This window comes from Lemur catta, chromosome 10 (assembly GCF_020740605.2).
Source record: "Lemur catta isolate mLemCat1 chromosome 10, mLemCat1.pri, whole genome shotgun sequence".
In the NCBI taxonomy this organism is placed as follows: Eukaryota; Metazoa; Chordata; class Mammalia; order Primates; family Lemuridae; genus Lemur; species Lemur catta.
Genome location: NC_059137.1, coordinates 33,711,382 through 33,734,092, shown reverse-complemented (window position 1 = coordinate 33,734,092; position 22,711 = coordinate 33,711,382). Strand labels below are relative to the sequence as shown.

The window sequence follows — 22,711 nt, the reverse complement described above, 5'->3', positions numbered from 1 at the left end:
AAGCATCCTCCCTGCCTCAGCCTCCCAAGTAGCTGGGACCACAGGTGCGCGCCACGGAACCGGCTTTGGCCCAGTATTTTACTATAATTAATACGTTTTTAGACTGACCAGAAGCTTTAAGTCACAGGCTTATAGTCAACGAACTTAGCCTCTGGGTTATGAAATCTTAGAATTACATTCTCAGATTTATGGAACCACATTAGGATAATGATCCAGAATTTAAAATCCGGAAATCTGGATCACAGAATCTTGAAAATACAGAGAACCAAAAAACCCCGTATATCAAAAGGTCTCCATGATATAGTCGAGTTAAATTTTTAAAGTTTTAAGCCTTTTTTCCCCCTTTGGAAAAACGAAAACAGGAAGAAACCTATATTTTCGCTTCATTACTTTGGAAGAGGGAAACCGGGAGTTTTTGTTTAACAAGTGTAAAACCCCCCTCTGCATCCCTTCCAGCACCCCTCTGCTGGGGAAGGTCGTCAAGCACACGGTATGAATGTTTCCACACACCCGGGTGGATGGAGCGGGGATCTGGGCTCTGCCTCGTTCTTCCGAAGGCAGCTGCCCAACGCCCAACGGTCAAGCCTGCACTCAGCTCACCGCCAAGAAGAACGCAACCCCCGAAGGAATGCCACTCGCTTATGGCCAGAACTCTCTGCTTGTGTGCCACCCTCCGCCCAGCCCTGCACCTATATCCCGCTCCCCAAAGCTAAGTCCTGGAGCCCGCGCCAAGGCCGGGAATCCTAAGGGTAGAAGGGGCCTCACAAATCAGCACATGCCCTCCGGCCCCCAATTCTCAGAGTAGAAAACTGAGGCCCCGGGAGGGGGAACACAGGCTCAAGGTCTCTGAGTGAATGGCCAGGGGGCTGCGCGGCAAGGAGTTATAGGCGCTGTGCCTGGAGGAGGGCTTAGACGGAGTCCTGCCTCTGGGACAGCAGGAAATACTCGGAAACCAGACACGAAGCAAACGGGTCCCACTTGCCCACCCCTTTCCCAGGAGACGCGCCACCTGGGGCAGCTCCCTTCTGCCCCCCCATCTCCTTCCCACATCTCCCGCCCCCACATCCTCCCAATCCTCACACCCCGCTGCGGAAAGGGGCTGCCTGGCTGCCCTTGGGGGTCTTGAGAGCTACCCAGAGCCCTCAGCAAGAGGTAGGAGCCTAGCCTGCATCGTCTTTAATCTAAGCGCACTCCCCATCATATACAGAGCAGGCCCAGCCACTCAAAGACAGATGATTGGGAGTGAGGGGACGCCCTTTCCCTAAATATTGGCAACAGGACTCCTGAGATCCAAACCCTCGGTACAGTCGAGGAACCTAGGACCCAAAAAGGGGGAAAAGTGGCTAACTCTGGCACACGGGCGGGTGGGGAGCGCAGTCCTAAAAGAGACGCAGGTTTAAAGGCTCCGCTAAGCCAAGAAGTCGAGGTGGGGCCATGCCAAGTCACCTTCCCTTTCGGCCCTAGGAAACCTGGTCCGAAAGATAGGGGTACTGGAGAGGAGTGTGGGCAGGGTAGCTGACTGGGGTTTGGAAATCATACTGAAAGCTCTTGGGAACCAGTCACTCAGATATTCTCTCTTCCCGTCCTCCTCCACCCCACGATGACCAAGAGCCCCCTCCGCCAATTCTCACCCTCTCAGGACAGAAAAGTGAGGCGAGCCCTTCCTTTCACCTGCGAGTTCCAACCCTCAGCAGAGGCCAGAAAAGTCCGGAAGCGCAGAGTTTGGGCGTTGAGGTCTCCCTAGCGAGCAGATCCCTGGACTCTCTGAGCCTCAGTCTCCCCGTCGGCACGCAGAGGGGTCTGGCCCCCAGAGGATCTCCAAGCGCCCGCCCCGCTCTGACGTTGTGGGGCTCCTGCCGCACCGCCACAGTTGCTCCTACCTGGGGAGGTGCGCCCGGACTCTGGGGGCGGGCAGTAGGGGGGCCGGGCAGGGAACCGGCGCCGCCCTACGCTTCCTGGAGTCTTTAAGGAGGAGAAGCCCACGGAGGGAGGAGCCGGTCCGGGTGTGTGCAGGGGAGCGCCTCGCCACCGGTCCCCGAGGCTGGAATCCAACGCAGCGGAGAGGAGCAGTTTCCCACCGCCCTGCTTGGGCCCGCGTCCCGACCTCGCAGCCCGCGCCTCGCCTCCCTGACCTTAGCGCGGCCCGCCGCTTGGCCGCAGGGGCGCGGCATGGGCGGCCCCCACCTGATCGCCCCGCGCCTGCACTAACTGCCCTCGCTCAGGCCTTCGGGCCAGCAGCCTGTTCTGCGCACACGACCTCGGAGGTTATCCTCAAACCAGCGCAGATCCCAGACCTGCTGCAGCCGCCCCAACCCCGGGACCACTTCCGGACCCCTTGACTGCCTGGCACCGCCACGTACTGGACCATTCAGCTGGTGACAGGAGCCTAGTCCTCCGGGGCCGCTGCCGCTGCCTGGCCTCGAGCTACACGACACTAGCGGAGCCGTCGGTGGGCGGGACACTCCTGCGCCTCTGTCCGCACCGCGCTAGCCCGGGACCGTGGGCGCCGAGCCTCCAGCGCGCCCCAGCCTGGGAAGCTGTGCTTTCCGTGCCAGCCCGCGAGGACCCCTGAGCTCTCCGCGGAGGAGGCTAGAGTCCGACTCGGCACCCCACGTCCGGGCCTGCAGCTCCCAGACCCGCCCCCCACCCGACCCTCGACAACGGCGGGTAGCGCAGGCGCCGGGGGGATCGGGACGGCTGGGCCATGACTGCGGAGAGCGGGCCGCCGCCGCCCCCGCCGCAGCCCGAGATGCTGGCGGCCGTGAAGGAGGAAAGCGGCGAGGCCGCGGCGACCGGCACCGGGGTCCCGGCGGAGAGCGCGGGCCGCGGCTCGGGCGGGCGGCGCCGCAAGCGCCCCCTGCAGCGCGGGAAGCCGCCCTACAGCTACATCGCGCTCATCGCCATGGCCATCGCGCACGCGCCCGAGCGCCGCCTCACGTTGGGCGGCATCTACAAGTTCATCACCGAGCGCTTCCCCTTCTACCGCGACAACCCCAAAAAGTGGCAGAACAGCATCCGCCACAACCTCACGCTCAACGACTGCTTCCTCAAGATCCCGCGCGAGGCCGGCCGCCCGGGCAAGGGCAACTACTGGGCGCTCGACCCCAACGCTGAGGACATGTTCGAGAGCGGCAGCTTTCTGCGCCGCCGCAAGCGCTTCAAGCGATCGGACCTCTCCACGTACCCGGCCTACATGCACGACGCGGCCGCCGCCGCAGCCGCAGCCGCCGCCGCCGCCGCTGCCGCCATCTTCCCGGGCGCCGTCTCCGCTGCGCGCCCGCCCTACCCGAGCGCCGTCTACGCGGGCTACGCGCCGCCGTCGCTCGCCGCGCCGCCGCCGGTCTACTACCCTGCCGCGTCGCCGGGCCCTTGCCGCGTCTTCGGCCTGGTTCCTGAGCGGCCGCTCAGCCCAGAGCTGGGCCCCGCGCCGTCGGGGCCAGGCGGCTCCTGCGCCTTTGCCTCGGTCGGCGCCCCCGCCACTACCACCGGCTACCAGCCCACCGGCTGTACAGGGGCCCGGCCAGCCAATCCCTCGGCCTATGCGGCCGCCTACACGGGCACCGACGGCGCGTACCCTCAGGGGGCCGGCGGCGCGCTCTTTGCAGCTGCTGGCCGCCTGACCGGACCCGCTTCGCCCTCCACGGGCGGTGGCAGTGGCGGCGTTGACAGCGCTGTAGATTTCTACGGGCGCACATCGCCCGGCCAGTTCGGAGCGCTGGGGCCCTGCTACAATCCTGGCGGGCAGCTAGGAGGGGGCAGTGGAGGCACCTACCATGCTCGCCATGCCGCCGCCTATCCTGGCGGGATGGATCGGTTCGTGTCCGCCATGTGAGCCCAGCGCAGGGACAAAAACTCATAGATACCTCGGCTGTCCGTGGGAACTAAGTTTTCCTGCGACCTGAGAACAGGACTGGAGAGAGGACCTAATTGGGACCCAGGTGGAAGGGACCACCGCACACACACCCGTTTACTTTGTAAATGGGAGGACGTGGGGTGAGGCAGCCAGTGTCCTTGGATGGCACTAGGAACCCTCGATGGGGCGAAGCCCCAAAGGACATGCCTTTCTGGCGTTCCACCAGGAGAGTCCTTGGCGATAAAGGGAGGGCAACGTAGTGTCTACCCCAGAGTCCTGGACCCGAATTGTGGAGAATCACAAAACTTCAATGTTCCATGTGCTGCCGAAAACTCGGGCCTTTTTACAGGGTTAGGCTTCTTGTGCCTTTGACTGCGTTACTACAATAAAAGGCTCTGACAGCGCCTTTCTTCTTAAAGTTAGGAGGCCAAGTTTGCAAAAGAAGTCTTTAAAAAAAAATGGGAGGAATTCCTCTGCTCTGGGCTGGTTTTCCCTGCCTCTGAAAACCGCAGACCTAGCTCTGAGTCTGAGCTGTGCCTCAGCTCCCCAGTGTGACCCAGTCCCTTCAGCCGAACCTACAGTCTGCCCATCGGTTACAAAAGAGGGCTGCACGATTCTACAGCACCACCACCCCCATTGTCTTTAAGGGCCCCATCATCTTGGAAGCTGCCCTGCATATTTGGCAGCATTGATGGGCCACCAAGGGCCTCTGAGTAGCCATCCAAAACCTAACTGCTGTCCTCGGGAATGGGAACAGGGCTCAGGCCAAGCATCTAACCTAAAGTCCCGGATTAGTTCCAGGCAGCAATTATAATTTATTGAACTTTTGAGCAGGATGTGCTGGTCATTCCATAGCTATTACCGCCCAGTCATAAATCTGATTTTCTGATTAGGCAAACGGAAATACATTGGTCTATTGTCCACTGTTTCTTTTCATCAAGCAGCCCTGGACCCAATGGGTGAACTAAGTTCAGGGAGATGTGAGGACTCAGGGGAGATGAGCCCATACCTGAGTTTCCAGTAGCCAGGGTTGGCTCTTCTGTCCCTGGCACACGTTGGTACACCTCAGCAGCCTGTCCATGCAGAAATGAAAGAGAAAAATTAAATTGGGGTGATCGATGAAGTAAGCTTTAGAAATTGGATTTTTTAACTTCGTTTTGTGTCTTGTTTTAAGCAGCCTCACAAAAATCTGAAAATCCAACAACTCTACCACTTTTCTCTTGAGAAATCTTGTAAATTTCGATTCTGGGGCAAACATTTCCAGTGTTAAATATTTCAAAGGCTCCTTTCACAGCTCTTAGATAAACCTGAGTGGTCAGATGAAAATCTTTAAAAAAAATCTTTGAGCAAGTGAGCTCTGGCAAGAGAAACTCAGCCTCTTTCGGCATAGTTAACTTGATAGGGAAAGGTGATGTGAAAAAGAAGGTTGTATGAAAACCATTGGTAATTTTTATTTTTTGTTTTGGGGACGGCACTATCCTTCCTGTTCACAAAGACATGTGAACTTGTTTCAGTTCAGACAGGAATTTGTCTAAATCAATGCTCTCCAATAGAAATGTAATTCGAGCAAGCCACATGTGTAATTTTAAAATTTTCTAGTAGCCACATTAATAAAATAAAAAAACAGGTGAGATTAATTTTAATATATTTATCGTAATATATCCAAAATATTATCATTGCAACATATAATCAAGGTAAAATTTGTTGAGATGTTTTACTTTTTTCATACAAAGCCTTCAAAATTTGGAGTGTATTTTCCACTTAAAGCTTATCTACATTTGGACTAGCTACATGGCAAGTGCTCAATAGCAACGCTATTATTAGTGCAGATCTAGTCTCTGGTCCTTCTTGGCTTTGAGAGTACTAATGACCACCTGGAGGTGAGAGGCGGCTGGAACAGCAACTCTCCCACTGGTGGGTCCACATTCCAGACCAGCCCTGTGACCTTGGAAAAGCGAGCTGTTTGGGCCTCCTTCCTCTCCCTATGAACCTTTGCAGTTATGGAATTCAAGGGTCCCCATGTGCAGCTAGACAAGCTGGCTGCCCCAGGCGAAGAGGTCAGGATGCCTTGCCTCCTTGGCAGGAGCAGGAAATTGAGGGTCCTCCACCCGGGAATTTTGTCCTGGCTGGGGAGAGCTCCACCACCAGATTGGAGCTGGAGAAATGTGGTCTTTGCACCTAGTTAGTGCCGGAGTGGAGCCTTTCTCTGTTTCCTAATTACCAAATCGAGTGCTTTGACAGCGTCATTAACCTTAAGCCAGTCCCTTCCACTCTAGTGTTCTCATTTGTGAAAGGGACATTTGTGACTGCTACCTCAGAGGGTCCACCTAAAGTTAAACGAGACAAAAGAGGTGGAAAGACACGCTGTAAACTGTAAAGCGCTGGGCATGGGAGGGCGGAAAGGCTTCAAAATAAATACGCGCGGAATTGTCACGAAGCCTCCCGGAGCGTCGCATTAAAGCTCCCGGAATAAGAAAGATAGGATGGGAAAGAGCGGGTGTCTCTGTCCCCCACCCTCCTTGTCAGCTTGGGCGACAGGTAAGATTATGCCAAAGCCGAGGGTCAGCGCCGGGAAAAAGAGGACGCTGGGGCGTGGAGGGGGGACAGGATGTGTACTGCCGAAGCCCAGAGGAACCGGGAGACTGGCGAGGGTTGGGATCAAAGCGGTGAAGACAGCGACAGCGGTTCCCCGCCTCTCGCCGCCGGCGACACCCGGAGCTCGCGCGCTGCCAGGCCAGCCGGAATGGGCGCAGGGAGCGACTGCCTTCCAGACAGTGCGCGGTGCCGCCGCTTCACCCACCGCGGGGACTCGGGCGACCCTCCAGCACGCATGACTCTAGGACCTTGAGAACATTCCACTGCCGGGTCTTGGAGTGCCAGTTCTAGGAATTTCCAAGCCATGGGGACGAGACGGGACCTCCCAGTCGCTCACTTGTGGGGCTCAAAGACTGAAAATGCCCTTTTTATTTTATTTTTCTTCTTCCTATTATGAACAGAGAAAAATCGTTTGGCGCTCTCGGCGCCCTGCACACCCAGCGCCGTGTGCAGGCGCCCCCGGCAGGGGGTAATTAGATGCGTTCTTCCCTAATTGCCCAAGGCTCGTTAGAATTCGCCCCAGAGCTGTAACATTTATTTTCTTTCAAATTAACTTAGCTTGCAATTAAGCTTAGGAAACCAGCAACAAAAGCAGACTTGGCCCGAGGTCGTTTACTACGAAAATGGATTAAGGAACCTTCTTCCCCGATTTGAGGGGAAGGATTCCTGCGGCCAGCGATGTGGGAGAAGTGTCTGGACGGCGGAGGCAAAGTGGGAGCGGGAAGCTGCCCACCGGGGTAGGGGGCGCTGGCAGCAGCGGCGGCCTTCCTCATCTGGGTGAGTCGCGTGACCAAGAGTAAGGATAACGTCGCTGAAGCGACTTCTGGACGGTTTGGGCTGAACTCCACCCGGAGGAATGGAGCGCTGTACGTAGTTACAGTTTACCGAGCATATTCGTCGACATGATCTCATTTACTAAGAACTTTGTGAGAATTTTCTTTTACTAAAATTATTTTCTTATTACAAAATCAGTGTGTGTTCATTGTTTAAAAAAAAAACAGGTAAGAAAGAAAGAGGGAAAGAGTGAGGAAAATAGCAAAAGAAAGAGGAAAAGAATCAAAGGAACCCATAATTCGCCCAGAGAAAGCACTGTTACCACTTCAGTGCATATCTTTTCTGGATTTTGTTTTTACTTTTTCCCCTATACAGGAGGCCTGAGTCTTTGTCACTGAATTGCTATGAGATCTTGAACAAGTTCCTTCCAGCCCTGGGTAGGCCTCAGTTTCCCCACCTGTAAAACCGGGTGCAGGTCCCTGTGACCCTCACATTCTCTAACTCCTCTGGCTTTGGTCATTTGAATCCAGGATGCGCTTCTGCAAGGGCCAGGAGGGAGGCTTACAGGGGAAGGCAGGCCCTCCCTGCTGTTTTACACTGAGGTCTGGTTGCATGGGCTTCACCTGGGAACTTGCTAGAAATGCAGACTCTCAGGCCACACTCCAGACCTACCAGACCAGCACCTGCCTTTCAGCAGGACTCCCAGGTGACCATAGGCCCTGGGCAAAGAGGCAGAACTTCAAAAAAAAAAATGTTTTATGTTGTTACGATCAGAGATGCCAGAGTAACTTCCAGAAGTCTCTTGTTTCTGACCAAGAACCCCAACCAGTGCTCCAAAGCTACCCTGTAACTCTGGCTTCAGAAAGAAGAGAGGGCTGACAACACCTCATGTTTCCAGCTGTATGGATGACCATGACAAAGACATTCAACGCGTGTGTCTGAAGGCATCTTGAAAGCTGGAGTAACAGAGCCAGAGCAGGAAACCAGCTCTTAACTCCCACCTGAGGCATTTTGAGGACCTTGGGTTCCATCTCTGTACCCTCTCTAAGCAGCAGTCATTTGCCCAAGTATGGAATAAAGTTGGCATCTGAGCCCTCAGCTCCAGCCTCAAGTTTGGGGTAGTTGGGGGTTTAGGATAAAAATAAAGCTTTCTGCTCAGGATACAATGGCCAGCAGGAAGGGGCCCTTGTCTCTGAGTTAGTCTGGGCTGAGGGCCCCTCTGGTAAATAGCCTAAGGTCCTGGGTGCCCTAAGGAGCCCTCCCCTGCTCCAAACACACATGCCTTTCTGGAGAACTTGGGTTTCTGTGCTCCCCCCATTCCTGAGAAGTGCTGACTCCTTGGTAGGGGTTGACATGACAAGAGAGCTGACAAAGTATGTCCCTGATGAAAAGCAATTCAGACAGGGGCATGTACCATGAAGGGTGGGGCAGGGGCCCAGACTGGGGAATCACGTTCCCAGAATTACATAGCAACACGCTGGGAGAACCAGGACTCTCATCTCAGTGCTCAAATGAGTTTTCAGTAGGAATACGTAGGAATACCGTGAGTGTGTGTAGAGTTTCTATAGAGCCACAGAAGGGGCATGTGACTTGCCCGAATCTCAGAGTTGTAAGTGTCCAAGCCAGATGAGAACTTATGTGCACCACTACGCACCCACCCTCCCAGAGACAACATTCGATTACCATCTTAATGTGGAAGTAGAAGTAACCAGGTGGGGGTGGGGGTGAATGTGGTAGTAAGAGGTTGGAGTGCAGCTTGGGGGATGGGCTTCCCCGTTAGAGACTGCATCATATGGATGGGCAAACTGAGCCCATGGCCAGTTAAATAAATGGCTTAGAACTACCATAAAGTGGCGTGACTAGTGCTTCTCAGGCCAAACTGAGTGGTGAATAAAATTTAAAATGCAATGGATAAGCAGAGCCGGGGAAAGGTATGAGGCCCTTGATGAGTTCGGTGCCTGGTTTCTCTGTCCCTGCCCTCTCTCCAGCACCTCCTCTCCCTGGCCGAGGCCAAAGCCAGCCTTTACAGAGGCCTTGGAGTGGTCCTCACTGCTTGGCCTCAGGAGAGGAATACTCTCTGCTCCCTGTGGAGTTCCCTGTGCCCCTCTGCCAGCCCCACACCCCCTCTTCTGTGAGTGAAGGATCGGATTTCCAGCTCAGCCCAGAAGGGTTAACTGGGCTCAGAAGCACATAGCCAGGGAGGCCGGGGATCAGCTGTCAGCCCCTCCCAGGATGAGGAAGGGATTGGGAAGCCGGAATCAGGGTGGATCTCAGGCCTACCATAGAGCACCAGCTTATTTCACTACCTGAGAAGCTGGAGAAGTGAAAACATGCTTTTCTCCTGGGCGTGGGCAGAGCAGGGCCCCAGCTATGGATTTTCAGGCATGGTGGCTTCAGCAACCAAGCAATAAATTGAGAGCCACAGCCACTGCCCTCAGCCCCTGCAGCCAGCCAGGGCCTCCCATAGGTGCTCCTGCCTCCATTCTGCCCCTACCGCCAGCCTCATCTTTCCGAAGCTGAGCTCCAGGCCTGTGGAGCAGGGCCCCTGCTGTCTGTAGCAGAAAGCCTCACCTCCTCTCCTGCACTCAGGACCCTCTGTGACCCTTATGCCAACCCTTTTGCAGCCTCATCTCCCATAGCTGCCCTTCCCACACCCTTAGGCTGCAGCCAACAGGCCACTTGTTGTCGCCCAGACACCCCCATGTGTTCCTGTAGCCACGAATTTGCTCTGACCATTCCCTTTCCAGGAACCACCTAACCCTGTGCTATGCCTCCATGGCCACCGGCCCATAGGAGCCCCTCATCTCTCCCTAATCACAGCACCAGCCCCCCAACCCAGCCCCCTAACCTGGCTCCCTGCTGCCTCCCTCGCATCCCACCCGGGGCAGTTTCCCCCGCTAGCAGCTCACACACCAGCCAGACTTTGTCTCTCTCAGGAAGCCTAAGACATCAGGACCAAGGGGAATGATTAGGAACATGGCATTTCCTTGAGCAGTCCTATGAAGGGTTTGTCACCTTCCAATATGAGAAAATTATATTTAATATGAGTGTTTTCAAAATTTTTGCCTCCCACATAACACTTTCTTTTACCCCAAATTTTCATCAAAACCTCATATTCAACCGAGGTTGAGGTGGGGTCTGCCATCATTTTCCCTGCACAAGCTCCCATAAAGAAAGAACAGTGTCCTGTCCTGGGGATTGTGCACAGGGCATTTGATGGTAGAGCAGGGGGCGACCAGATGGACCATGTTGAGGACACTGTGCAGAATGAAACAAGGTACCATGTTTCTGGCATATTCAAGAAGGCATGCTAGACCCTGCCAGTTGTCTACCCAGCCATCTGCTCCCCTTCTTCTTTGCTCACAAGACCCTGATTTTGTTCAGGTTTCAGTTGGTCATGTGTTTTAGGGGAAGTCTTACCCCTCAGGGGTCAATCTTGACTCGCCTAAGGTAAACATGGTGGTGATTCCATCACCCTTGCCAGTGATCCATTTGCAAACAGGCATGGGATACTTTGCAACCCAACAAGATGTCCGGGAAAATCTGCTGGGGACTTCTGGGAAACATGTATTTGTTCTTAAAAAGAGATAAGGAAAGAGAAACAGCCCCTTTCCACCTGGATGTTGTTTGCATGTGACAGCCTGGGGGAGGGCAGCCTGAGAGAACACACCACCCCCCTGAGGAGCAGAGCAGAAAGGCAGGAAGGGCCTGAGGCATCATGACATCACTGAGTGCTGAGGAACTAACCCTGCACCCATTACCCATCCCTGGAGGCTCCTGCTGTCAGGGATAACACATGTCCTCCAAGCTGAAGACTCTTCTCCTTGGGTTTCTGCAGCCAAAGGTATCCTAACTGATACAGGTGACCTTGAGTCTTGGTTTATTTGCTTTGAGACTTCTCTTGTCATTCCTATAAATAAATGTGCAGCTAACAGGTTCTCTAGTCCCACCCCTTGCATTATAGAAGGAGAAACCAGGGAAGGTACTTTGCCGTGGTTACCGAGCAAGTTAACATCATAGACCCTAAGCCAGGGCCCTTTCCCAGCTTTATGTGGCTTAGCAGGAGCACGGCTGACATAATAATCCCGACATCATCCAAGAACCACTATGTCTGGGGTATACCAAGTGCTTTCACATGTAGTATCTCTTTGGATCCTCACAGCTGCCCTGGGAAGCAGCAGGTTTCAACTGCATTCTTTTCAGGTGAGGAAACTGAGATTCAAGAAGAGGATGACAAGCTCAAGGTCATGTGACCTTTGCATGGGAGGGACTGACCCTCAACCCAGGTATAAGTCTTCAGCAAAATGAATCAGAAGTCTGGGGACTTCTCCCCCCAGGATGTGGGAATCAGGAGACCTGCATGGTCGTGTTGATGGGAGCTCAGGAGTCCTCCCTCTGGGCGTATGAGCAGGGTGGGTGCTCCACACACCCTGGACTTATCTCCATAGGGTGTGTGAGGCTTAAAGATAATGTCTGTAAGTGTGTAGATCTGGTTGCTTCAGATCCTACAAAGTAGGATGGTTAGTGCCAAAGCTGAAAGGGACTGGCTTTTGCTAAGAAACAAGCCCTATCATCGTGGGACATTGCCTCCTGTCACCCCACCCAGAACCCTCCCAGCTTCAGCCAGCATGGGTCCCATCAAGGCGAAAGCTGCAGGAGCAGGCCCGTAGTTTACAGAACACCTGGGAGAGGCTGTGGGTAGCTGGGTAATTTCCAAATTAATTGTAGGAGAAACCTAACAAAACAATCTGCAGGCTAAGCATCCGGGGAGCTCGACCGTGAGACTGACAGCCTGGAATCCAGCAAGTACAATGCCTCAGACCACAGACAAGAGGGCCCTTCCTCCCTGGGGGAGGAGGGCTGACTTCCTTCCAACAGGGGCCCGTCAGGGCCTGCAGCTGGGCCCAGGGGAGAGCAAAACCCCAGAACCGAAACAGCCTTTCCACCCAAATCCCAAACGACGATGAACATAAACAGATTTCCTGAAACACTACCGCAAGGTTAGCTAGCCCGGCGAATTGTCCTGGAGGACAACTTGTTTCTCAGTAAGAGGATTTCAAGCCTCGTTTTGAAGATTTTTTTTCCAGAATTCATCCTCAGGAAACCCCTGCAGACTACCCACAGGTGTGAAATGAACCTGAAGCCTCTGCTATATTATTAGTGACAGTCGAATCTTACCTTTGTTGGGTACTTTGTAGCTTTCCAAGAGGCTGCCTGCCTTCATGAGAAAAGCACTGGTTCAAGTCCCACCTCTGATGCCTGAGCAAGTCGCAGTCCCCACAAACGCCCCTAGAAACTAGTGACTATGAACTAGGAAAGAGCAGGAGCAAGAGTTTGAAGCCAGACAGTCTGGCTCCAGAGTGTCTCAGTAGTAACACTTTGCATGCCTGGGGCTCCCTGGTTCTCGAAGAGGCAGTAGGCTAAAAGTCGAAAGACCCCTGTGCAGCCACTGTCTTTGTGTGTGACCTTGGGTGAATCCCTTACCTTCAGTATTATCTCTACAATGGGTAGATGTGTGTGGCTGGGGGCAATCAGATGGCCTCCAATGTCCCTTAGCATATACGTTTAGTGAGTCTGAGTCTCCCTTCCATGAACATAAGCATGAGGATGCAATGGCATAGTGGATGTGAGTGTTTTCATAAGTTGCAGTGTGATAGTTTACTATTTTCTAAACCCTTCCATGCAAGTTATTATCTCATGAAATCATCACAGAAACCCCAAAGTGAGTGAGATGGGAGAAGTTTTACGACACTCATTTTTATAGCACGGAGAGCTGAAGCCCAGAGAGGAGTCATCCAGCAAGGGGGGTGGAGCCCACCTGCCCCCCCACTCTCACTGTCACACTGTATGAATTTTTGCAAGTGAATGAACACCGATAGTATATTCATGAGTGCCCCCACTGCGCCTGGCATCGCGCCTTGCCTACGGTGGGTGCCCACAGCACTGCAGACCTAGGAAAGTAGTTTGGTGGCAAGAAGCATAAGAGACAGCTCTCATCTTGTTTACTCAGCCTGAGTCTAGGGGGGCTTAGGTCTGAACCCACCAGATATGGGCCCGATCTTATAGACTGCTCAGCCCCAGGGTACCCAGGGATAACCCCAAGCCCTTGCCCCTCTATTCACCACCTGCTGGGTTCACCTTCCAGATGGAGCACTGATGGTTGCCCCTGACCTGCCCTGGGGCCTGGGGCCTCATATCCTGTGTGTCCTTCCCTACCTCTTCCATATGGTCACACAACATGGCGGGTAGCTTTTGACATGGCCTCCCAGTGATCCCTGCCTCCTGGCAGTCACACCCACGAAATCCCCACCCCTCAAGTGTGGATTGGACCTAGTGAAAAGGGACAGGATGTCCCTGCTGTGATTAGGTTACAAAGACCATGACTTCCATCTTGTTAACACTCTCTCTTGCTTACTCTAATGAAGAAAGCCACCATGTTGTAAGGTGCTGTGTGAGAGGCTCTCATGGTGAGGAACCATGGGACTGATGAGGAACTGAGGCGTAGTCCAACAGCCTGCCTTCCAGTGCCTGTGCAAGACAGCTGGGACGCGGATCCTTCCCAGGCGCATCCCGAGATGATGACTATAGGATTCTGAGAGACCCAGAAACCAAGGGCCTGGCCAAGTTGTGCCACAGAAGCTGTGAGACAATAAATGTTGTTTTAAGCCACTACGTTTTGGGATAATTTGTTATGCAGCAGTAGATAACTGGTACACAGGGGGTGCCCTCACCTTACACCAGTCTCTGGTGAGGCTTCCCCAGCACGTGCACACACATGCACATGCACACGGATGGCCTCTTCCCCCTGCGTGGAAGACTGGAGTCCTGCTAGCTCAGCAGAGAAATGTTGAACCCTGAAACCTGGGAATCCCCCTAGTCTTATGTACTTGTAACAGGAGGAGCAAAGAGATTGAGGAGCCCTCCCAAGATGACAGAGGGAGGGAGGATCAGGGAAGCTGACCCCCAACGAGCCTGGGCATAGTCTTAGGACCCCTGATTACCCAGCCATGGGACACTGAGTACGTTGCTACTTCTGTGGAGAGGAGCCAAGTTTCACAATACCCAAATCCACCTTGTAGCCTTTTAAAAAATGACTACGTGCAGTGTCAACAAAAGCAGATTCAACCCACTTTCTTTTGGCCTTCAAGTCTGACATCAAGATTAGCATGAACTGCTCCCAAAAGGAAGTGAGTAACATGCATTACAACCTTAAGCGAGAGGCTTACCTTTGGAGACCTCAGCCAACCCCCATCTGGGCTGAGGCTTTCTCAGAATTACACTCACGACTTCTGCTCCAGTTTGTGTGTGGGCACTGTTAAGAGAGAGGCAGTGTTTCCTAACATTCCGTTCTTCTGCATATTCAGAACAAATGCTACAAAGAGAATCTCGAAACTACCTGGTCCCATAGCAACATCTTTCTGACTACACCATAGGAACATTAGGAGGGATCGGCCATGTTTTTAAGTAGGGCTGTGAGTTCAGAAAACAAACAGCACATGGGCCAGCTGGGATGGGTAACAGCATGTGTGGAGAAGGCTCAGCCAATGCTAAGCTCCCTATGAGTCAGGGGTGTCATGAGGCCGCCATAATAATAAACTTTATCTGAGGCAGCATTAATAGAAGTAGAGTGCCCAAAGTAAGGAGGTGCTGGTCCTGCCTGACTTCGCCCCATTCAGAGTGTCTGCATTGCCCCTGAGTGTCACACTTTTTGGTGGACATTGATTAACTGGAATACATCATGAGAAGACAAGCAGCACGGGGCAGGGGCTGCAGCCTGTGTCCCCGGAGGAGCACTTGGATGAATTAGGCTTGTGTGGCCTGACAAAAGCCAGACAGGGGCATACCCCCTTCTTCAAGTTCCCAAGGAATTTCCAGGGTAGGGAAGGCGAGAGAGGGAGCACAGATAGGATCAATGCTACATAGCATCAGATTCCGGCTAATAAAAGGAAGAAGTTTCAAATAGTTGGAGGCAGCCAAGAGTGAAGCTGGCTGCCTAGGGCAGTAGTGGGCTCTTCATTCTGGAGTGGTGTCCAGACAGAGTTGAGAAGGGAGTCAGTGGGGATGTTGTAAGGGAATCCACTCCCCAGGTGAGGGTTGGGCCCAGATGACTTTTGAAGACGAAGACCCTTCCAGCCCTGAGTCTCTGGGATATCAGGTGCCCACTGATGACTCATCCACATACACATTTCACATCCATCCTCTAAGAGGCATCCAAGTGGCGTCTCAGGGAGGACAAGGTAGAGCAGCCCTTCCCACAGCACTACCAACCAGGGTTCTTTGGTTGCAAGCAACCAAATACGACTTCAAGTAATCAAGCAATAACAGGAATGTATTGGGAGGCGTGGGATAGTTCATAGAACTGAAGGGAGAGCAGAGGAATTAGGTCTTGAAAAGGACAGAATTCAGGACAGTAGCTAAGTCCCAGGCTCCAGGAGCTACTGGATGGGCTATTCTGAATGCCACTGTCAGAGTGAATCAGGTGGCCAGTCACTGAGCCAATGAGCTCACAATTCAGCTTCCAAGGACACTGTCTGACTGATCTTGCCAGTATCACATACCCATCCTTGGGCAATAGCCCAACAGGGCTGTTTTACAGACTTTGTGAGGTACAGAAGACAAGAAATAATCATCTAGGGTCTGTTCAAGGTAGAGAATGTACAAAGAGACTATACAAAATTTGGGATTCCCAAAGGTATACATACTCAGAGGAGGGGAGAATGAAAACAAATCCATTTTATTTTGGTCCCATATATCCCAGACTTGGAGCTGAAGAAGCTGGGAACCCAAAAACACACAGGCCAAAAGGCCACCAAAAGCCTGCTCTCCTAAACCAAATAAGCAGGAAAGGGGCAGCCTAGCAAGACAGAAAAAATTTTAGACAATAATTTTCTACTCCAGCAAAACATACCAGAAAAACTCTGACCTCACCCACACCCACACCAATAAAGGCCAAGTGAGGAGCCCAGACCCAACTACGTGCTGCTGTGACAGGCTGAATGATGGTCCCTGAAGATAACCAGGTCTTAATCTATGGAACCTGTGAATGTTACCTTATGGCAAAAGGGATTTGCAGATGTGGGTGCGGTGGCTCACTCCTATAATCTCAGCAGTCTGGGAGGCTGAGGCGGGAGGATGACTTGAGCTCAGATGTTTGAGATGAGCCTGAGGAAAAGCAAGACCTCATCTCCACTAAAAATAGAAAAATTAGCCAGGAGTTGTGGCACGCGCCTGTAGTCCCAACTACTCAGGATGCTGAGGCAAGAGGATTGCTTGAGTCCAGGAGTTTGAGCTATGATGATGCCACTGCACTCCAGCCTGGGCAACACAGTAAGACCTTGTCTCAAAAAAAAAAAAAGAGGGAGGGGATTTGCAGATGTGATTAAGAATGTTGAGATGGAAAGGTTATCCTAGATTATTTGGGTAGCCCTAATGTAATCACAAATGTCCTTATAAGAGGGAAGCAGAGAGAGATTTGATGCAAAATAAATAAATAAATAAATGAGAGATATGATGATGGAAACAACAGATCAGAGTGATGTGGCCATAAGCAAAGGAAGCTGGCAGCCTCTAGAAGTTGGAAAACACAAGGAACAGATTCTCCCCTGGAGCTCCCAGAAGGAACAAGCCTTGATTTTTAGCCCAGGGAAACTGATTTTGTACTTCTTTTTTTATTTTTAATTTTTTCCCCAAACTTAACTTCACAGCATGATTTTGTACTTCTAACCTCCAGGACCGTAGGAAGTAAAAACCATAGGAGAATAAATATGTGTTGTTTCAAGCCACCAAGTTTATGGTAATTTGGTTCAGAAGCTATAGGAAACTAATATAGCTGTCTACAAGAAACTTCAAATGTAGGCAAGTTAAAAGTAAAAGGATCAAAAATAAACACCATACAAACATTAATCAAAATAAAACAGGAAGGTTATATTAATATCAGATAAATTGGACTTCAGAGCAAGGAAAATTACTAGGAATAGAGGGGGACATTACATAATGATAAAATGGTAAACTCATCAAGAACACATAGCAATCCTAAATATGTATGCACCAAAAAACAGAAAGCTACAAAATATGTGAAGCAAAAATTGAAAGAATTGAAAGAAGGGACAATTTCACAATTATTAATATAATTGGAGACTTCAACACTAATCTCTCAACAATTGATAGACCCACTAGTTAGAAAATCAGCAAGGATATGGAAGAACTTGACAATATCAACAACAGGATCCAGTCAACACGTCTAGAACACTCCACCCAACAGCCGCATACACATGCTTTTCAAATTCCTGTGGAATATCACCAGAATAGACCATATCTTGGGACTTAAAAAAAACCTCGACACATTTAAGAGAATTGAAATCCTTCAGAGTGAGTTCTCCGAAGTTCTCAGAAGTTCTCTGAGAAAGATAACAGGAAAATATCCAAACACTACACCACACACTTCCTAATAATTCATAGGTCAAAGAGAAAGTCTCAGGGAAATTAGAAAGGAAAAAGCATGAAAGTGAATGAAAATTAAAACACAATATATCAAAATTTATGGGACACAACTACATCAGTGTTGACAGGGAAATTTCTAGCACTAAAGGCATACATTAGAAAAGAGTGAAAAAATCTCAGAGCAATAACCTAAGCTTCCATCTTGCCTTGGTCCATTTTGTGCTGCTACAACAGAATACCTGAGACTGGGTAATTTATAATGATAAGAAATTTATTGGCTTACAGTTCTAGAGGCTGAGAAGTCTAAGACCAAGGGGTTAGCAGCAGTTAGGGTATTCTTGCTGTGCCATCCCATGGTGGAAGGGCAAAGAGAGGGCCAGAGAGAGCAAGAAGGGGCTGAACTCATCCTTTTATAAGGAACCCATTCTGAGATAATTAATCCATTCATAAGGTCAATGTCCCCATGTCTCAAACACTCTCCATTAGGCCCCATCTCCCAACACCGCTGCATTAGGGATCAAGTTTTCAACACATGAACTTTGTGGGACCCATTCAATCTATAGCATTCCTCAAACAAGAAAAAAATAGAGAAAATCAAGGAAAGAAATAGTTGGTTTTTTGAAAAGATGAATAAATTGACAAACCTTTAGCAAAACTGCCCAAGGGAAAAAGAGAGAAGGCACAGACTACCAATATCAGGAATGAAATAGAAAATATCACTACAGACCCTGCATATAACAAAAGGATAATAAGGAATTCTACAAACAATTCAAAACACAAATTTGACAACTTACATAAAATTGATCAACTCCTCAGAAAACACAAACAACCATAGCTCACTCAATATGAAGTAGATTATATGAATGGCCTTAAAACTATGAAGGAAATTGAATTTTTAACTTAAAAAAAAAAAACAAAAAAGATATTTCCAGGCCCACATGGTTTCACTGGAGAATTCTACCAAATTTTTAAAGAATTAACACCAATTACACAATCTCTTCCAAAAAATAAAAGAGAGGCTGGGTGCAGTGGCTCGCGCCTGTAATCCTAGCCCTCTGGGAGGCCGAGGTGGGTGGATCGCTCGAGGTCAAGAGTTCGAGACCAGCCTGAGCAAGAGCGAGACCCGGTCTCTACTAAAAATAGAAACAAATTATCTGGCCAACTAAAATATATATAGAAAAAATTAGCCGGGCATGGTGGCGCATGTCTGTAGTCCCAGCTACTCGGGAGGCTGAGGCAGGAGGATCGTTTAAGCCCAGGAGTTTGAGGTTGCTGTGAGCTAGGCTGACGCCACGGCACTCACTCTAGCCAGGGCAACAAGGTGACACTCTGTCTCAAAAAAAATAAAAAATAAAAAAAATAAAATAAAAGAGAAAGGAATATGTTCCATTTCATTTTATGAAGTATTATCGTGATAGCAAAACCATTTTATGAAGTATTATCCTGATAGCAAAACCAGGTAAAGTTAGTACAAAAAGTAAAACTATAGACCAGAATTCCTCATAAATATGGATGGGAAAGCCTTTAAAAAAATGTTAACAAAGAGAATTCAGCAATATATGAAAATAATTATACACCAGGACCAATCAGAGTTCATTTCAGGAATGTAAGACTGGCTCAGTATTCAAAAATTAATGTAATCCATTATATTAACAGGCTAAAGAAGAAAAATCACATGATTATATCAGTCAAAGCAGAAAAAGCATCTTACAAAATTAACATCCATTCATTACAAAAACCCTCAGAAGACTAGGAACAAAGAGGAACTTCCTTCACTTGATAAAGACTATCTATCAAAAACCTACAGCTAATGTTATACTTAATGATGAAAGTCTAAATGTTTTCCCCTAAGATCAACATCAAGGCAAGGATGTTCACTCTCATCACTCTTATTCAATATAGTTCTGGACAATTAGCCAGTGCAAAAAGGCAACAAAAGGAAATGAGTCATATATATAGGAAAGAAAGAAAGGAATATGCTCCTGTTTGCAGATTACATGATTATCTACATAGAAAATTCCAAGACTCTACCAAAAAAAAAAAAACTCCTAAGAACTAATAAGTGAGTCCATCAAGGTCATAGAATACAAAATAAACATTGTTGATACAGACAAGATAATCATAAAATTTATTTAAAGGCTAGAATGTAACTAGAATGGTTAAAGCAATTTTGAAACAAGAATAAAAATGAATCACTTACTCAATTTCCAGACTTGTTTTATAGCTACAATAACCAAGACTGTGTGGTATTGGACAAAAATATGGATCACTGAAACAGACTAGAGAACCCCAAAATTGACCCACAAAAAATACTCAACTGATTTTTTAAAAAGATGCCACATCATTTCAATAGAGGAAAGAGTATTTTCAGCAAATGGTGCTGAACAATTGGACATCCACAAGCAAACCCCCCCACCCTGCAAAACCAATAAACAAAAACCCTTGACCTAAGTCCCACACTTTTTACAAAAATTAACATAAAGTGGATAATGGATTTAAACATAAAATGTAAGACTATAAAACTGTTAGAAAAAAACGTGGGAGAAAATCTTTGGAATATAGGGGTAGGCAAAGAGTTCTTAAAATTAACACCAAAAGCACAATCCATAAAAGGGAAAATTACTAAATACGACTCCATGAAATTTAAAAAATTTGTTTGTGAAAGATCATATTAAGAGAAAGAAAAGACAAGCTGCAGAATGAGAGAAAATATTTGCAAACCACGTATTTGACAAAAGATTCACATCCAGAATACATAGACAATAAGAAAATGAACAATCCAAGTAGAAAATGGACAAAAACCATGAAGAGATTTTTCACCAAAGAGGTTACACAGATGGCAAGTAAGCACATGAAAAGATGTTCAACATCATTAGCCATTAGGGAAATGCAAATTAAAACCACAATGAGAGATCACCACACACCTATCACAACGACTAAAGTAAAAAATAGTGACACCACCAAATGCTGGCAGGGAGTCAGAGAAACTGGATCACTCCTACATTGCTGGTGGGAATGTAAAATGGTACAGCCACTCTGGCAAACAGATTGGCCAGCTTCTTAAAAAGCTAAACACACAACAACCATACTATTCATGAATTGCACAGCTGGGCATTTATCCCAGAGAAATGAAGACTCATGTTCACAGTAAAACCTGTAAATGAATGTTTATGGCAACTTTACCCATACAGTAATAGCAAAAAAAGAAAAGCAAAAAAAGCCAGATGTTCTTCAATGGGTGAATGGTAAAACTGTGGTACATCCATACCATGGAATACTACTGGGCAATAAAAGGAATGAATTATTGATATACACAACAATTATCTATAATCTCCAGAGAATTATGCTAAACAAAAAAAGCTAGTTCCCCTAGGTGACATGCTGTATGATTCCATTTATATAACACTCATGAAATGAAAAGCTTGCAGAAATGGGGAAAAACTTAGTGATTGGAGAGGGTTAAGGAAGGGGTGCAGGTGGAAAGGAAGTGGGTGTGGATATGGAAGCACAATATGAGGTATCCTTGTGGCAGTTGAAATGTTCTGATCTTGACTATATAAATGTCACTGTCTTGGCTGTGATATCGTACTGTTGTTTTATAAGATGTTACCACTGGGGAGAACTGGGTAAAGGACACACAGAATCTCTCTATGTTATTTGTTACAAGTGCGTGTGAATCTTGAAAGTAAATGTTGAGCATAAAAAAGAAAGTCGCTGATGAATACATGCCTTAAGATTCCACTCATTAAAAGTGCCACATGGAAGGAACTCAACGACATCTTTCTTGTTTAGGGATTCATCCCTCTAGGAGTAATATTAGGAATATTTGCTGTCTAGTTCAGCACAAGCACCAACCAATCCGAGTAGATGCCCCACCAATCGGAACAGACACTGGCTGTATGTCAGTCCTCCATATACCATCACGGCATAACTATAAAGAAATACGTAGGAATGATTACACAAAATTCTGGTTGGTTGTTATCTCAGGCAAGGAGGAATGAGGAAGCAATAGGGAAGACGAGCCCAAAGGGGTCTATGGTGATGTTCTGGTCACTAAAGCAGAGTGGTGAGTTTAAGATTGCTCAGATGATGATGACGATGATAGTGGTGGTGGCAGTGATGGTGATGTATGTTGTATTTATTCCCTCTTTTACAATGTTGATAGATCTCAACAAAAACTTTTTTTTTTAGGAATACTGGACATCTTACTAACTGAAGATCGTAGAGTTTGACCTCAGTACCTATGGTAACCGGGTCTCAAACCTAGCCGCCTGACTCCTAATCCAGTGCTCTTTCCCCTCCACTTGATTCCATGCCAGAGCATCCTCTTGAGCATGGATGTGTTGTCAAATGTTACAGGTGAGAGTTGTTGACTCTCCTGGATTACCAGGGTACAAAACTTCAGGGTTACCATGTACACACTGTGTAAGTGGCACTTCCTCTGAAGGCGATGGGGTGGGGAACCTGCAGCCTTCTAATTTCAAGATTGTTCTTTTTCAAGCACCAAAGAAGCAAGAAAGCTTCATCTTTCTCTGCTGCACCCTTTTTAATAAACGGATTTGTTCTGTAAAATTTGGATTCAGTCAAAAAGCTACACTTAAGGACCTAGAAGGCCACATGTGGCTTTAAGGCCGTGGGTCCCCCACCCCAAGATGGGTACATAATAGCTGTATATCTTTATAGGGTACATGTGATGCTCTGATACAGGCATACAATGCAACTTAATCAAATCAGGGTAACTGGGATATCCATCACCTTAGGCATTTATCGTTTCTTTGTGTTAGGGACATTCCAACTCTTTTAGTTATTTTAAAGTATACCATAACTTATTGTCGACTAGAATCACTTTGTTGTGCTATCCAAAATTGTTCATTCTAACTAACTATGTTTTTACACCCAGTAACCATCCCCGCTCTATCTGCCTCCCTCCTTACTACCCTTCCCATCCTCCGGTAACCATCATTCTACTCTGTCTCCATGAGATCAATTATTTTTAATATTTAGCTCCTACATGAGTGAGGACATGAGAGATTTGTCTTTCTGTGCTTG

At 48.8% G+C, this 22,711-nt stretch overlaps 1 protein-coding gene across 1 annotated transcript; it reads left to right on the top strand.

Moving 5' to 3' along the window:
• Nucleotides 1-2,704: 2,704 nt before the first annotated feature.
• On the top strand, nucleotides 2,705-3,832 carry FOXE1 (forkhead box E1). Its single transcript, XM_045562495.1, has one exon. The coding sequence runs from the start codon at nucleotides 2,705-2,707 to the stop codon at nucleotides 3,830-3,832; it is 1,128 nt and encodes a 375-aa protein (XP_045418451.1).
• The last annotated feature ends 18,879 nt before the right edge of the window (nucleotides 3,833-22,711 follow it).